The sequence below is a fragment of the Sminthopsis crassicaudata genome, chromosome 4 (genome assembly GCF_048593235.1).
Source record: "Sminthopsis crassicaudata isolate SCR6 chromosome 4, ASM4859323v1, whole genome shotgun sequence".
Lineage (NCBI taxonomy): Eukaryota > Metazoa > Chordata > Mammalia > Dasyuromorphia > Dasyuridae > Sminthopsis > Sminthopsis crassicaudata.
Genome location: NC_133620.1, coordinates 404,007,259 through 404,026,002, shown reverse-complemented (window position 1 = coordinate 404,026,002; position 18,744 = coordinate 404,007,259). Strand labels below are relative to the sequence as shown.

General features: G+C 37.6%; 1 protein-coding gene across 1 annotated transcript in view; it reads right to left on the bottom strand.

The window, feature by feature from the left end:
* CAPN8 (calpain 8) overlaps positions 1-18,744 on the bottom strand; it is a 109,423-nt gene that overhangs the window by 10,653 nt on the left and 80,026 nt on the right. Inside the window, exons 12-16 of the mRNA XM_074265534.1 lie at positions 18,410-18,621; positions 16,230-16,266; positions 12,212-12,274; positions 9,712-9,769; positions 3,300-3,364 (exon numbers count right to left, since the gene is read on the bottom strand). Coding sequence (XP_074121635.1) covers positions 3,300-3,364; positions 9,712-9,769; positions 12,212-12,274; positions 16,230-16,266; positions 18,410-18,621 — 435 coding nt within the window. The remainder of the gene's footprint in view (positions 1-3,299; positions 3,365-9,711; positions 9,770-12,211; positions 12,275-16,229; positions 16,267-18,409; positions 18,622-18,744) is intronic.

The window sequence follows — 18,744 nt, the reverse complement described above, 5'->3', positions numbered from 1 at the left end:
GGGCTGATTGTGATGGCAAATGCCTATAGTCCCTGCTACTAAGGAGACTACAGCTGGCAGCTCTCTTGATCTCATGAGTTCTTAGCTACAGTGCACTAAGCCAATCAGGTGTCCATTATTTTGGCACTAATAAGGTAAGCCCAGAGATCATGGGGGACTATTAAACTGCTTAAAGGGGAGTGAACCAACCCAGACTGGAAATAAAGGAGATCAAAATTCCTATGTCAAAAAGCAGTAGAAAGAGGTCCATTAATGGCCATTGCTCTTCCAACTTGGGCAAGATAGGGAGACTCAATCTTGAGGGGAAAAAAATTGTGTTTTTACAGCTACTCATGGTAATAAGTGTGGAGCCAATCCTTGATATACTACAAACTGCCTAAACAGCTTAATGGAAAACACTTAAAATGAGAACACCTGTAAGATAGGAAAAGACAGCATCATGGGGGCTCTTGAGGAGCAGATGCAAATGCCAATGTGAAGAGCAAGTGGTTGCTGCTTAATGCTTGTCTATCAGACAGCCCTTAAAAGGAAGCTACACCGGCAGGCCTGGCTTGATGGGGATGATTCATAGATCAAGGAGCTATTTGTAGCAAAGCAAGGAATATACTGTCAATAGCCTGAAAATTCTCATGATGCAAAAATTAAGTTAAGAGGCACAAGGGTTCAAGGAAGGAAAGGTACAGAGACTAGAGACATCTAGGACCATGAAAATGGCTCCCAAAAGCTCCAGGAAAAGGGTATTCATGCTTCTCATAGTTCTAAGACTAGAATGGTACCTTTGAGTATAAGCATGAGAGAGAGAGAGAGAGAGAGAGAGAGAGAGAGAGAGAGAGAGAGAGAGAGAGAGAGAGAGAGAGAGAGAGAAGAGAGAGAGAGAGAGAGAGAGAGAGAGAGAGAGAGAGAGAGAGAGAGAAAGCATGTGCACTTGAAAAGAATTCTTCCCTATATTATTTTCTAATAACAACTACTCAAACCTAGTAGGGGTTCTCTAATAACACATGGTAAATTGTTCTTATTCAATTAACAAGCATTTATTATTAAGTCCCAGCTATAATTCCACTGTCAACAGGAAGCTTTCCCCTGCTCCTTTTCATTCCAGTGCCTTCCCTCTGTTTATTATTTCCTATTTATCCCATATATATGTTGCTTTGTTTATATTTGTTTGCATGTTGTCTCCTTGTTTAGACTGTAAGTTTATTGAAGGCAAGCCCTTTCTCCTTTTGTATCCCCGGATGGGGGGTGGCTGGCACATAGTGGATATTTAAGAAATGTTTAGTGATTGATTGATTGAATATGAATACCCACCTTGTTATATAGATGCATTTTCATTATATTGTTGACTAAAGGTTTCTATACAGTTACATGAAGCCATAAAAAAGGGGACAGCATTGTATAGAGAAGAGTACACTGGATTTGGATTCAAATATCTGTTCTTTTACTTACTACCTGTTTGACTTTAGACAAAAAATCTCAATTTTCTGAGCTTTATTCCTAGATGAAGGAATAAAAAAGCAATTATAAGCAGAGTGCTGTGCTTAACCTTGTGGATACAAACATAAAAGCAGACAGCCTCTGCTCTCGGAGAGCTTACGTTCTAATGGAAAAGATGACAAATATAAGGAAAATGATATCTGGAATGGAAAGACTGAGAAATGATGAGTAGAGCTTCACAGAGCAAAGCTAAAAGGGAGCAGATTAATGTGCCATTCCTATAGTAATGGCAAAACTGATTGGATATTAGCTTTAAACAGATAATGGAAAGCACTTAGTGTCAGGAAGACCTGAATTCAAATATAGACTTAGAGACTTACTAGTTGTGTCTCTGCAAGTCACTTAACTTCTGACTGCCTCAGTTTCCTTCACACTTGGCTACTCAGAGAAGGGCACTCTTATACATGATCTCTTAATGACAACAGAATTGCACATTTTATTTTGCACTTAGAACGTCTACCGTTAGCCTGTTTAGCCAGAAACTACATTAAACTGTAGCTAATGAATTAAAAAATGAAAAAAGGATAGTGTCCACAGTATAATATGATAGGATGAGTTTTGCCTCTCATTAACTCTATGACCTTGGACAGGTCACATTCACTAATCTACTTCTCCCTTTTCCTAGTTTCCAAAGTAAGAAGCTGAATTTGGTGATCTTGAAGCTCCCTTCCTGTTCTAATTGTCTAATACTCCAACTGCCCCAATCCAGGGACTGTCCTTAGGATTTAATTTTCCCTTAAGAGATTAGCCCTCCTCTTGGACCCAAAATTGTCAGGCATAAACCCCTTATCTAACCCAGATACCTAGCTCAGCCTCTGGAATATCTGAAGTCCCTCATCTCATGCAAATACCAAAAAGCCCTGTATCCTGAGACCCAACATGCTGACTAAGCCCTCATTTAGAACATGAAGGCAGCCAGGCTGGCAGGCAGGTAGACACAGGGACTTGGCTCTGCTGTCAGACTTGAAGGCTCGCTTGCCTGTTGTGTTCCCCAGTGTGAGTCAGCTCTGCTGAATACCAATTACATTGGAGAAGCTGATGGTAATGAGAGTATGCAGCTCTGCCTGCTGAGTGGTTGCTGGAGGGAAGCACAGATTGGATGCTGCAGCCTCCATCCCATGATAAACAATTCTAAGCTCTGATGCTACTCAGTGTCTTAAACACACTAGTTCAGGCTCTGTATGTGCCTACAAAAGTTTTTAGGGTCTAGTTCTGCAGTCAGTCCAGCAATGCTTTCTGCAGAGGTAACCAACAGGGAGGATACTAGAACAGTGATGGGAATAATCACTGACAGCCTAGAGATATGGCAGCTGGAGGAAAATATGGTACCAACTTCATCCCCATCTTCCTCCGGCTGCTGGCCGATTCCTGAAATTCTACCTCGACAACATGATCTTCTTTAGCTGAAGATCTTGATCCCTTTTCAAATGAAAGCATCCCTTACATAAGTTACAATACATTAATCTATTATCAATCATTTATACCTTTATGTGAATTAAGGATCTGATGGCAGCTTTGCCGGGAAAGAGCTTTTTTCCCCAGGACAAATTTTACCTGCTTCATAACTTTGGGGTTTGGAGGAAAATTAGACAGAGGTCAGAGGCTATGAAAAAAAGAGTGAGCACAATATAATAGAAATGGCACCAGACAGGAGTTTGAAACCTGGCTCTAATATTTACTATCTGTGTGACCTTGCAAAGGTCATTTCGTTTCTCTCAGGTATATTCTTCATCTAGAAAATTGATATCTCTTCCAGCTTTAAATTCTTTTCTCCTACAAATCAAGAGAAAGTGACACTGAAAGGATACATCCAAAAGGCCAATCATTTCTCTGCAGGTATTGATGTTGAATCCATCAAATTTCACGCCTGTTCCTAAATGTTTGAATAAAAAGAAGGAAAGTTTCAGAGGCACTTGAGTGCAGGAGAAATGATGTCCATGGCAGAATGCCACAAAATGTATCAGCCCTGAGTTCTTAGAGTTTTCTGGCAGGAAAAGTGGACCCATGTGACTAGTTTTTTGGCAATCTGCCCTTTAATATTATCTGCTCTCAGCTCGAGGACCACATCTGCTTCATGACATTTACTAAATGTCATGGATGTCCTGAAGAGGACCCAGTTTTCCCAGTCTTACTTGCCCCTCTCTTCCCTCACACCTAGGAGAAGAGGTTAGGACCAAAGGTTCATAGTCTCACTTGTTTTCTCACTTTTTCCTCCTAGAAAGGAAGAACCAATAGAAATAAATAAAAGGACAAAAATGAATCTCTTAAGAACAGAGGCATTTGATCCATTGTCACAAGAACCTCCCAGATGCCCTGGAACAACCAAATGCAGTTATCCTTTCTACTTCGTGGCATTCCCCATTATAGTTTTGATGTGCCGTGGGTCAGCATAAGAAATTAAATCGGAATTTGCAGGGAGTTTTGAAAAAGCTGCAGACTAAATGCAAAGGCTCGCAGAAGACACAGAAAAGGTTTAAAAATGCATAAATACATAAAATATATGTACAATATTGTATAATATCAACATATTTTACTTTTTTATGTAATCATAGTTAAGACTTCTTCTGTTATGCAGGGAAGACCGAAAAATTTTACATGGATTTTCCAGATCATGGGGCTACTATGCCCTTAATCCCCATGATGGGGAAGAGATAACAGTAATCTCTCAATCATCTTGACTTCTACTGAGTGACTATAGATATCAGCAGACAGTTCAGTGTTCTATATGCAACCCATACCAGACTATTATGCTGAGTAAATGCCTTTTACTATTGCAAAGGATCCGCTTTTATAAAAAAAAAAATTTTTGTCATTCTATCACAATCATACATAAAACTAAAAGTTCCTCCCCCACCAGATTGAACCCTGTCACAAAGATAAAACAGTTAAACAAAAACATGAACATAAAGACCATATCTAACAATATATATGACATTCTGCTCTATATGGCTCTCTGCTATGAGAAAGGAAGTATATTGCATTTATCTGTTCCTTGGGACCAATATTGGTTTTTCAAAACTCAAGAGTTCAACTTCCTCTTAGAGATCTTTTCATTTATATTGCTGTCATTATATAGATAGCTTTTTTGTTTAGGCTCAAAAGCTTCAGTCTTGTTGGATTCAAGGAACTGAAAACGTTAACTCAAATTTCAAGGATTTAGAAAGGAGAAGAGCTTCAGAAATCAACCAGATCAATTGCCTTTTTAACTCTGATGATTCTTAACTATATACTTAACTATATAAATAAATAAATAACTATATAAATAAATAAATATATAAATAAATACTTAACTATATAAATTCCCCAAAGTGGGTCTATCCTACAAGAAATCTTGCAGAATTTTTACCAATGCATGCAACAAACTAAGGGTCCTCCTTGTGTTTCTTGCCATTGTATGGCTAACAATGGAGCACATGGGTTATCAGTTATTCTTTATTCTTGTTCTGTGACCAGCACATCTTCTTTTATGGTTATATATCTCCTGGAGATATTATATATATATATATATGCATATACATATACATATATGTGTATATACACACATATATACACATATATGTGTATACACACACATATATATATACATATATGTGTATATACACATATATACATATGTGTGTATATATAAAACATATATATTCTCTATGCTGCTTATTTTGTTCAATTCTTCATCACTAACATGTTGCATTCTACTCATGCTGATCACATGCTTCTCCATTGCATTTTGTGTGATCTCTCAACTTTAATCTTTCTGGGATAGTGGTATTCCATTACTGTCAGTCATATGGCTTTGCAATAATTGATCTGTTATCTCAGTGATGTGCATATTTCCTCACAGAGTGAAGATTGCAACCTACTCACTTTGTGAAATTCTTGTCCATTTTCTCCTATAAGTTTGCCACAAGTAGTCTAACCAGTATGCTGGAGATTACCTTAATTTTCTCTTGATATCAAGAATAATCTAGTGGAACACAAGTTATTATAATAACTATAATTACATAATAATTATATATGTTATATATAATATATAATTATAATAATTAGTGATTCTTCTTGCATAGCATAATTTCTTTGATGATATTTCCTATTCCGGTTTTTCTCTGCAGCTCTTCATTTATTATACATTATAGTCTATTCATATCTACTTCTACTTCTCTCTGAGTGGTAAGCATTTATAATTATTAAATACCTTTAGAACATGGTTTGCAGCTACACTAGCAGAGTAATGTTAGTAACAATACGGACCTGTATTTCTGGGTGCCCAATGTCTATCATGTAAGCAGAGTAAATATTTGTTGACTGCTGAAAGTCTCAGGGTGATTAAAATCTTCCAAAGACAACTCAATCCATTGTCACCCTCCTGTTAAATTTTGGGCTCATCTTATTTATTGTTCATTTGCAATATATGTTTCATATATACTTTAATAAGCAGGATAAATTCCATAACAACTCCTGTTCATAATCTGATAATGCTTCATCCATTTTATTTTTCTTGTGTGAATGGTTTTGAGTAGTTTTGAGTAGGTATGGATTTTTTGAAGTTATGTACTATTCCAAAGATTTGCGCAACCACAACATCCTCCCCAAACAGGAGCATCTCGAATACTTCTCACCATCTATAAGAAATCCCTCTTCAACATGACCATCAAGAATACCTTTAGGGATCATATGTCTCCTTATTTTACATGCTTCATCTAATAAGAATAATTAGAAAGTTGTTGAGTAAGATTAGGTATAGTCACTTCCTTCAGGTACCTTGTGAATTGATTTCCTAATGCCCTCACACTTGTTTACACAAGTACTCCAGCATGGATCTCTTCTAGTACAATTAGTCCAATCCTGTTACTTTTGGTATATTTGTTCTCTTTATGTGTCACGTATATCTATTCAATGAGCACTTCAGGATCAGTGTAGTTAAAGTCTAAAGGTTATAGTTCTACTTCCTTTGATAGCCAAAAAGTTTAGTTGCAAAAATTTTTGCAAATCATTTCCATCTACCTTTTGCTGTTATTTCATTTTCATCATTAAATGCCTTCAGGATGGTTATTTAATTAAGTCTCTAAGAAACTTATTTTCACTTCATTTCCCACACATACTTCTTTTCTGTTTTATAAAGCAAAACTACTCATAACTTCTTCTATTCTTCTATCCTTCAAGATTTTTCCAATGAATTTATATTGTCAATCAGTAATGCCCGTGGCTACTATATTTCTTTATGGTGGCAAGCAAATTAAATGTTTCCTAGTGAAGGCATTTTTAGGCTTTTAAAAAATATCCTCATTAAAGTCATCAATTTATATCAGCTAAACTTTTGTTTTAAATGATCTTAATCAGTGTCTATATCCTTTCTCCTCAATATCTTATTTATTATTATCAATAACTTTTTAATAAGTTAGTGTATTCATTACATATCCTCTTTTCTTCTTTTCTCTTTTTCTTTCTAGCATTGTAGAAATTTTAACCTTTGCTCTAACGCGGTGATGATGTGACTCTTGATGTAACACAATGATAGCTGATTCAGAAATGACTCCATCAGAAATGAGTCACTTCTTGTCTACTAAAATATATTCATTTTCATTTTTTGACAAAGTTATTCAATACTTACTATTTCCAGAGCCTGAAAATAAGATATTCTCTGAGAAAGTATTTATAATGTATAAACATGAGGCTTTTATAATGCATAAGTATCAGGCTTCTGTGTAGTTTACAAGTCTCTAGTTTCTCTCAATCTTTATTTCTGATCCATATTTTCCAATATATTTTTCACTATCCTTATCTATATCTACCTTTACATGAAAGGCAGCAAGTATCAAAGTATATACTGATTAATTTGGAGGATCTCAGATCTAGTTCTTCATGGAATTTTTCTAACTCTTTATCTTCTCCAACATATGGTGGTATATAAGCCTCAATTATTCTCCTGGTGGCCTTTTTTTCCAAATATTTATTTTGAGTACCATGATATGAGATTACTGAATATCTCATGAACTGATGCTTCTTGTTGCCTTTGGATGCATTACAAATTTAATTCTGCCCAATTCCTTTATTTGTCTCTCGAAAGAAAATCTGTGAGCCAACCTTACATTTAACTGCAACTTGTGCCTTCTGGTTTCACTCAAAGAAAGAGAGTTAAAATGATACAATTCAGTTCCTCTGGTAGTTTGATCACCCTTTGGACCTGACATTTGGAGTAGCAGGAGCTAAATTAAAGTTATAGTTGGGCAAGAAACTTCATGATTTTTATCACTCTCTGCCCACTTTTCAACTATTTTGCCAGAGATACTGCAGAAGTGGAAAAAGGCCACACAATATGAAGGCCATTTGTATATTTCTTTGTTTTATGGGTTGCCATGATCTTAGAATTCATCATCAATTGACTAGGCAACTGATGTTGATCCTTTTTGAACTTGGTCCTAGGACCATATTTGAAATCTTTCTTACATGGTAGAACCTGCCATAACTTGGACGCTACTGGCATAGCTTTTAATAGCATAGGGTCATCTCTATAACTTAAGGAGACATAATAGACCAAACCTATGGGTTGTCCATCCAACTGTACATCACAGTCTTGGCAATAGGAATTTTTTATTCATTTGTTTTTTCTTGTGTGCATTGCTAAGCCAAACTCTTTTGAGTAAAGTTGACTATCAGCCAAAAGATGGGTCAGGAAGAAATTAGAACAATGCTATAATCAAGTAAGAGAAGCCCACTATCTATAGAAAACCCCTCTATGATTTGAATCATATGTCAGACTCCAATGTGGTGCAATGGATAGAATATTGGACTTGGAATCAGGAAAACCCAAGTTCAAATACTTCCTTGGACATTTACTAGCTGTATGACCTGTGGTAAGTCATTTAACCAAATCTCAGTTTCCTCCTTTGTAAATGAGGGGTTGGACTTGATGGCTTCTAAAGTCCTTGACTTTATATATTAGAGTGGCAGACACTTTGAGTGAGCATCTCTGTTTTATACCTCAACTGATATTATTAATGTGACAGAGTAGATTATGAACAGCTCTCAAAGTTAAGGAAACCTAGATTCAAAGTTCTATGTACAATATTCTCTTGGTTCTACTCACTTTGGAGGGCAATTTTGATGAGTTCATGGCAAGGGGATAGTCAGGGTTCACTAATGATATCCTATAGCAGGCTATATCTTGAGTCACACAATTGACTGAAAAGTGTAGAGAAAACCATCCTATTGTGCAGATTGTTTGCTATGAGAAAGCATATGATTTGGTCAAACAAAAAAATCACTTTGAAAACTCTCCTCCAAACAAGTGTCTCCCAGGGATCTGTCAAAATCATATAAGAGTCTATGAAAATAGGAAAAATAAAAATTATTTACTATGTCAATGCTCTGATGATCAATTCAAGTGATGGGGAGTTAGACTTTTAATTTTATTAGTGTAGCATGATAGATGTGGAAATATGTTTAGAAGAATTGCACATATTTAATTTTTGAAAAATGTCTTCCAAGTGTTTACATTATTCTCACCAAAATGTGAGCATAGATAGAGAAGTCAGTAATTATTGATAGTCTCTCAGTTATGGTTTTTGGTACAAATAAGGTCTAAGCTTTTCTGAGCCTTTAGTGTCCTCCTGTCTTCGAAATATCTTGAAAATTAATCCCTGAAAGTTCTCAAAATTGGCTATCTACAATAAGGTCTTCGTCTGTATATTCTTGACCTGGTCTACTAAAAATTAGCAAGTATTTCTCTGCACACAATTTTGCATAGGATTGACAAAATATCTGAATATCTTTCAGTTCCAGTATTATTTTCCTTGCAGGGTTCTCTACATCATTTTTTTTACACAATAAAAACTTCACTCATGCTTGTCATTATAGATTAAATTAGCCTGGAAAACCCTTGGTTGGACTGTATAGTATTGCTATCATGCTGTGGACAATTATCTTTGTCAAACTGAGCAGGTATACTACCTATCATCACCACAAAACCACCTCTAAACCTCCTCTCTTTCTCCCCAGTCCTCCCTTAATCATTGTCATGTCTGACATTAAGTAGCAACCCCAAGAGGATGGATTTCTGAAGCCATTATTGATCTGTCAAAGGTCCTGCTGTCCAAATCTTTAATCCCATATCCTCCACTTGTGTGGAGTCTCTCTCCCCCTCCCCCTTCACTGTTAATTTGGGAATAATGTTGCCTAAAGCACTTCCCTTCTCACACCTCTAAAAAGTCCCAAAGGGCAACTTACGTTTCAAAAAGAAATCATTCAGAAATGTTTGGAGCTCTTTGGCACTGATGTCAGAATCCTAGAAAGGGGAATCCAAAGATTTCAAAATGTCAGATGAAATTGAAAAAATGTATCATGGGAGTCAGTTTAATCCAATTTTACCCTGTTTTAAAGCAACTGAAGTCTTTCAGAAATTAAGTTCTCAGTCACCCCCAGGATTCTCAAAAAACTTGAGTTAAGATGGGTGTTGATGAGGATGGTAAATCCTATGTGTTTTCACAAAATATTGTCATTCAAATTTTTCTGTATTTGATGGAGGTTGATTATGCCTTATTTATTAAACTCCAAAACAGAAGAAGCAAAGGCTTTCTAGGGCTAGCCATTTAAAATTAGGAAGCAGAGATTCAGGGAAACAAAATATTTTTGTAAACTTGGGATGAGTAGGCAAACCCTGTTTAATAATTTCACAATTATATATTCCTTCATAATTTACAAAACAGAAATTCTGTGAGTTGGATGCATTGCAAGTATTTTTTGTTTCCATCTTCCAAGAAAACTTTTATCATGAATGATCATTTGGGTTCTGGTAAACCTATAGACTCCATTTCAGAATAATGATTTATTGCCTGTAATCATAATTGCAAGAAATGCCAAATTTCAATTAGAAGGGAAATATATAATTTTTTCTATTCCAGCTCATATACTCCCTGAAATCTATCCATGAATTCTTTCCAGGATACTAGGTTAAGGACTTCTGGCTTAAGGAAACTTTTTAAAATGATCTTTAAAAATGTTTTATGTGATTGCACATGTATAAACTATATTAGAGGGGGCAAGAGGAAGAAGACAGAGGATTGGTTCTGAAAACATTTTTTAAAGTTTAAAAAAATTGTCAACATGTAATTGGGAGAAAAATAAAATATTATCTTAAAAAATTACTGAAACAAGATAATAGAAAGAAAAGAGCACTGGTCTTAGGGTCACAGACAGGAGAGACCTGATTTTCAATTGCCTCCAGTTCTCACTGGCCTTTCAAAGAGAAGCAAGCCATTCAATCTCTCTGAGCCACTTCCTCCCCTGTAAAAATGGCAAGAATGGTACCTGTATACCTCCTTACAGAACTGTTGGGAACATCAAATTATAACATACACCCCTTTGGAAACCTTCAGGTACTCATAAAAGTCCATCAGTAGTCTTCATTATAATAACTCTACAAAAAAAATTAAGTTCCTGGGCCTTTTTCAAGGAAACCAAAGTATCTTCATCTCTATGCATCAGTAAATCTAAAAATATATGCTGAACCTTTCTGAGGAGCTGGAGCCTTTGTTTCTTTCCATTTCTAAGGCCCCTAAGGCACCTTATTCTCTATCCAAGAGTAAAGCTTTTGCTGTATTTATGTGATTGCTTGTAAGTGCTATTCCCAGTTCTGTCCCTAACTTGCTTCATGGTCTCTGTGTTGTGATAATCCACAACCGAGGATAAGCTGGGATGGGAAGGATCAATGGGAAGATACTTTTTCTTTTTCATGAATCATGCAGGTACCCATACTCAGGTGCTTTGGTGCAGGCTTTAATGCAGGAGGCAGAATGAACAGATTGTCCTCTCTGAGCAGGATTAGAAACAAAAGGGAAGAGAGTCAGGCAGCATCTTCAGCATGTTAAACTCAGGGCAACTTGACTTAGTTCTCTTTCCCCCTGCACTGGGCTATTCTTTCTCCTTCTGAAGGGTATTGATTGAGAGAGAATTCAGATGCTGAAGCTCTGTAGCCAGAAGTCCTGGAGCCGACAGGACCAATTTACAAGAGGAGGAAGACTTTTGGCAGAACTTGTGTGACTGGGATTTGCTATTTATTCCAGAGAGAGAAAAGGAGATAAAGTACCCCAGAACGACCAAGCCCTAGAGAACCATATGGGAGTATTGGTCTGTGAACTGCTAGGATGCCCGAGATAAATTCTCAATGATGAAAAGGACCCAGAGATTCAAAATGAGTTATGTCAGGAGGAGGTGCCCTCTTGAGGTGAACAGAGGCTCACTCCTTTTTCATCCCCAGGAGGGCTGGTAAAGGATGGGGAAGAAAGGTAGAATAAAGATGCTTTAAACAGGAGGAAACATATCCAAAGGATTCTGGGGGTTTATAAAACCCTTTCATAGAGTCTACAAATTCAAAATTAGTTTTTTTTAAATTCTCTAATATGTTAAATATATATAAATATAACCCACATAAACAGATCCTCAATAATTTTAATAGGATTAAGACATTGAGAACAAAAAAAAATTTAATAGGCTCAAGACACTGGGAACAGTTGAGAACAAAAAACCACTGCTATAGAGTGTTGCACTTAGAATCAAGAAGGTATAGGTTCAAATTCCACTTCTGATACTTGAGAGACATGACCCTAGGCAAGTCCTCACCTATAAAATGAATGGGTTAATCTAGGAGCCTAAAAAGTCCCTAGCCTAAAATCTATGATCCTTGAAATTATTCACAGCAGTCTTCCTCATTCCCATATTCACCACTCACCTCCCCAGAATGTTTCTCAAAAAGATTCTTGAATTGGTCTTCTATTTGTTCACTGGGATGTGGCTAAAGGGAAGGAAAAAATGCAGTTAAAATACATGCTGATTAGCCTAAGGATGAGGAAAAAGACAATGAATGGCCAGCTCCAATTTATGTAAAGTGTTTTGCTAACCTTAGAGCACTGCAGAAATATGAGCAATTATTATAGTTATTATTGGGGGGGGGCAGAAATCTAGGAGTCAGCTTATTAGGGAGGAGAGGAAGGGAATTCCCCTGACTCTTCAGCATTGGGGAAAGGATAAATTATCTATAGAGAAACTAACCTCAGTCAGCAGGGGGTTCCCATGAAATCTAGGGATCTGCCCAGAGCTAAATAGCTCTAACAAGGCAATATAGGAAAATCCCATATGGCAAAGAAAACAACAACAACAATAGCTCACCTTTATGTAATGTTTTAAGGTTTATAAAATACTTTCTTCACACGAGAATATTAAGTCGAGTTTCAAGGAGCTAAAAGCCCTGTAATTCTACTCAGAAAAAAAGATGAGGATACACAGGTTTCCCCCAAGAGATAGCTAGGCAAAGGGTGAGTTACCCTCTGAATAACATGTCTGAGTCAGTGAATCCATTAGTATCACTTATATTGTGTTGAAAGTCTGCCTTATGATCTCTCCCCTCCCTGCACTACCCACTACCAGCTGTGTGATCCTGAGAAAGTCATCAGTTCTCAGCCTCAGTTTCTTCATCTGTAAAATGAGGAATTGTCCAAAATCCCTTCTAGTTCTATGTCTACAATCTTAAAATCCTGGGCAAATCACTTAACCTTAAAGTATCCCCAGGCAATTTTCTAAGGCATAACCATAAGTTGCAGAGAAGATACTAATGTGCTTTTGTTCCTTATCAGTAGATGCCTGTAGATGGGAAACTGAGGAAACTGAGTCTAAGAGGGTTAAGTGACTTGCCTAGGATCAAACACCTAGTAACATCTGAGATGAATTTGAGTTCAGGTTTTCCTGATTTTAGACTCAGCATTTTATCCATTATGCTACCTAACTGCCTCTATGCAATAGAAAGGAAGGATATTACATAACTGGACCATGGTTTTCTCCAAGGTGTTTTTATTCTAATTAGTTCAGAAAAAGGGATGTGACTGAGAGATGACAAAAGGGCACAAATCCCAAGATTTCTGTGAATGAATAAATGAGTGAAAGAAAGAATATGCCAGACCCCATGCTAAACCCTTAGAATACAAAAAAGACTGTCCCTCACCTGAAGGACTACATATATTTATATGGAGAGAGAAGAAATCTGGAGAATAACAGGGTAAGATGTTTCTGCCATACAAAGCGCATGTTTATATATGGTATTTGGTTTATAAGTGTCAGAAACCCAGAATGTTGGCAATTATCACTGAACTAACTTCCACATAGGGAACCCCCACAAAGAAATGCTCATGTCTGTAGAGAGACTCAGAATAACCAGAAAAAAGAAAGCACGGGGGAAGGAATATATGCATTTGCCAATAAGCATCCTTGATAAGAAACTCCTAATGATAAAGATGGATATTACTTGGATTCAAAGGTCCAGGAATGATCTTGTGGATCTATGGCAAGAAGACATCTTCCACATCGAATTTTGCCAGGGAGAGAATAGGCTACCTGTGAAACCCAGCCAGCAAAAACAAAACCCAACCTTAGTAATATGGGAGAGATGGCTGCAGTCACACGTGTCTCCATCTGTTCCCTCTTTGTTCTCTAACAGGGGATCCTTTAATTTCTGATTGGACTTAGAAGCAGACAAAACTGGGGCTACGAAATAGGAACCACTGATGCTACTCCACCCCCAGAACCCTTATGTCTCTCCCTGAAATATCACTGCCCCTACGCAGGACTCAGCCCAGCTCTCAGGATGCTCCATCCCAAAGGGACAATCACATGAGCTAAACAGCATGGGTCTCCTCATTAGAATCAAACTATCACCATCCAGGGACCAACAGCATACAAAAGGGACAGTTAACAGCTCTATCCTGAAGCTCCAGATGCCAAAGCCTTTCTGTGTCTATAAAATTCTGCTCTTAATCTCATCTCCTCAGGAGGCTTTCCCAAACTGACTCTTCCCAGATGATTCCATTCACCCTAGCACTCACCCCCACAGAGTCATAGACTCACTAGTCTCAAAATAGGGAAGTGCTTTAGAATCCAGCCTCTTAAACTGTTGGTTCATGATTCCATATGGGGGTCTCAGAACTGAATGTGGGGGTCATGATTTTTTACCAGTAAAGGTTTGATTTGTATCCCTATTTCATATATCTATATACCTAAAGTCATGTAAAATTTTCTCAGTGAAAAGGATTGTAATTGGAGAAAGTTTAAGAAGCCTTTCTTTAGAGGTCATATATCATATATAAATACCCGACATCAAGGAGACACAGAAGAATTCTGAACTTGGGGGTCAGCAGGACTTGAGTTCAAATTGTCCCTCAGACAAATACTGTATGACTTTGACTGAACAAGTTACTTACTCCGTATCATCCTCAGTTTTCTCATCTGTAGATAGGGATAATATATTCCTATCATATATAGGAATAATAATTCCCTTGGAATGATGCATGTGCATCACAGAGTATTTGAAAATGAGATATAGAATGAGATATGGAAGCAGATTGCAAAATACATATAAATGCTCTCTATTTACATGTAGCTTCAAAGGTGCAGAGAATAGAGGGCTGAACCTAGATTCAAGAAGACCTGAGTTTGAATCTGACCTCAGCCACTACTATCTATGTATGAGTTAGACAAGTCACTTAACCCTGTCTACCTCAGTTTCCTCATCTGTAAAATGAGCTGGAGAAGGAAATGGCAAACTACTCTTGTATCTTTTCCATGAAAACCCCGGATGAGATCACAAAGAGCCAGATGTGACTGAACAACAAATCACAAGTCAAGGACAATGTTTACTTCCAACAGTTATTGTCTGACTGAGAAGCATCCCTAGGAACTAGAACCCCAACTTAGAGTCAGGAAGACTTAGATTTGAGTCCTAACTCTGGGCACCCCTAGGAAACCCAATTGCTTAGAATTTCCCAAGACCTGCACTACTCTCTAAGCCCATATGTTACTAAACAAAATGAGATCACAAGTCTGGATAAAAAGAAAAGGGGGGAAAAAAGGAATGTCTGGTTTTGTTTGTTTTCTCATCCCTTTACCATTCATCCTCCATGAGATATTTCAAGGGCAGGGACTGAGACCTCTCCTTCCTTTACATTGTCCCTCAGTGCTTGGAATGGTGCTCAGCACGTGGTGGATTTGTGAGGATGACTGATAACAGATAGGAGCATTCATCACTCTAGCCTGGGAAAGGACATTGAATTGTGCTCCCCTAGGGACAGCCAAGACCTTTGGAAAGACTATAGCATCATGGCTTCTTCCAGGACTCAGCCAACCCAGCCAAACAAACTTATTAATCTTTATTTGGACTTCCATTAGCATTACCCAAAATAGATTCCAAGAGAAATATCATCCTGCCCCCAAAAATAAATTTATTTTAGAGCAGATGTTCTGAAACCTTTTTTGTGTCATGTATTTCCAAAGTTGAGGTAGTGCAATGGATATAGCACAGGGCCTGAGTTCAAATCCAGCCTCAGACACTGACTGTATGACTCTGGGCAAGTCACTTAACCCTGTCTGCCTCAATTTCCTCATCTGCAAAATGAGCTGGAATAGGAAATGGCAACCCCACTTCAGTCTTTTTGTCACGAAAACCCCAAATGGGGTCAGGAAGAGTTGGATACAACTGAAATGACTGAAAAACAAACAATTTCTGGAAATTCGTGATATTTATGAATATTTTATTGCCTACATTTATAATTGAAGGATATGTTAAACTCAAATTAGAGATTAGTGGAAAATAAAGTTTCCTTTTTTTCCCATTCAAGTTCCCAGAAGACCCTGAAATCTCAATGGACCCCTTGAAAGACCACAAAGCTCAAGTTAAGAACCCCTAGTTCAGAATGAGTGCTTACCTCATAGGGATTTCCAGCCACCATGTTCCCAATTTCCCTGAAACACAAAAACTCACAGGAATAAAATCAACATAAAAAGGTCAGAGAGTTCAAATAAAGATTATTCTTTTCTGAGGTTGTTCTGAACTTTGGTGAGGGTAGGTGAAGAGAAAAAAAGTTTTCTTCCTAAGCCTGCTGTCTAATTTCATCTACTAAACCTTAAGTCCCCTTAATGACAAAGATCCTTACTCCTTTCCATGCATCCCTTGAGGTTATCCCCATACTAAAGGCACTAAATATCAAGTTTAATCAGTTCCCTCAAAATTTCTAGGATGATACTGTCCTTTAACCCATGGACCACTCTATTTCATGACTAAGAACCCAAGTTATTGCCCTTCTCTTTCCCTTAGGACAATCCTTTGCCTAGAAATGTCAGTTAAATTAGTGACAACTCCACAAATCCCCATCACATGTTTTGGATGGAGCACAGAAAAGGTGATATTCTACAACTTAAGTGTATTTCTATTAGATGGAAACTCTCCAGACTGGATTGCTGCCTATATTCTTCCTCAATCTGACTTCCAGCCCTCCACCTCAACTTTTTTAAAAAATTGTGACCATTTTCCCCTTTTACTCTCCTATTTCTTTCAGGGGCACCATTCATTCACTCTCCCATGTCCAAAACTTTTGTGTCCTCTGATTCATTCCTCTCTTTCACCCCCCCATCCCCACACTCATCTCCAAGTAATTGCCAAATTCTATCAACGAAATTTCTATGATACCCCTCAAATCTATCCCCCTCTTCTCTTTCTCTTTAGTAAACAAAGCTTCATTACTCCTATAAAGACTATTACAACAGCCTCCTGTTGGGCTTTCTATCTCCATTCCCCACTCCCTGCTCTGCATTCTAATACCCAGTGGTGCTTCACACCATTTCCAGACTGAGTAATCTTCTTTATTTCATCTATAACTCTCCTCATCAAAACCCTTCAATGATTCCTTATGACTACTTACCCATTAAAATTCAGATTTCTTAGCCTTGTGCACCAGGACCCCTTTGCATCCAACTTCCCACACCCTGGATTTCTACCCACCCAGATCCTAGGATATCCTCTTCTCAACAGTACATTTAAGAACCATGGACAGAATTTTTCCATCCACCTTGAAGATGAATTCTTCTCTTCTCCAATTAGAATATAAAATCTTTTAAAAGCAGGAACTTTATCCTTTACTAGCTCTATTCCCAATACTTAATCCAGTGCCTGCACATGTCAAGTACCTTATAACTGCTCTTCCATTTCATACTACCCTACTTTTCCAGTTTTATTTCACACATACCCTATGCATACTCTAAGGCATAGAATACATGCAACACTTTTAATTTCCTGACCCTGTATCTCTGTTCATGTCATTTCATGCCCATATTCTCATTATCTCTGCCTATTTAAATAGGCATATTTTAAAATTCGTCTCAAGTCTGTGCAGCCTTCCCAATTCATCTTCTCGGGAGCTCAAAGACATTTTGTACCTCTCTTATTAAGTCAAGACAGCAAACATTTATGAAGTACCTACTATGTGCCAGGCATTGCTTCACGTATTAGAGGGAAATATGGTTCTTGTTCAAAGGAGTTTACAATCTTGAATTATAGTTTTGGGGACAACTAGGTGGTGCAGTGGATAGAGCACCAGCCTTGAATTCAGGAGGACCCGAGTTCAAATCTGGTCTCAGACACTTAACACTTCCTAGCTGTGTGACGCTGGGCAAGTCACTTAACCCCAGCCACAGGGGGAAAAAACAAACGAATTATAGTTTTGTACATATTGCATTTCCCTACTATAGCATAAGTTCCATGAAGAGAAATGCTGTATTTTATTTATCTTTTTTTACCTCCCCCTACAATAGTCCTAAGTATGTAGATGGCAATTAGTAAATGTTTGTTGACTGAATCAATGAATAAATAGAGGGGAATCATGAGTCTATGGCTCTTGGGAACTATTATGTCTTCATCATTTTATAGATTTGGATTACTCTAGTTATCCCTATAAAAGCCCTGCTAAAAATCTCATTAGGTTGGCAAGTGGACTCTCAGCATCCCAAACAACAATCGGGATTTTCCTCTCAGCCTTCAGTAATTTCCCTGCTAGAAACCTTTATGTTCAGGCTTATTAGTCTTCTTATTAGCACATGAGGGAACTCATACAGGGACTTAGCTTCCTTCTCTGAGAATATCCTCAGGCAAAACTCTCCATCCTCGAATGGCTCAAAAGTTGAAGGCACCACCAGGTACTCTCCCAGAGGAAGGTGGAACCGAGTACAAACTTCTCGAAGGTCAAAGTACGCTGGGGTTTGAGCAGCAGGCTTATGTCCCAAGAAGAAGTCCTGGCTCAGATGCACTTCTGTGTGGTTCTCCAGCTGCAAAAATCAGCATTTAGAAAGTCATTTTCCACATTCAATTCCATTGAATTAGAAGGAACTTCTGAGTTCCTTCTAATCTTCTTTCCATAGATGAGGAAGTAGACATCCAAGAAGGTTAAA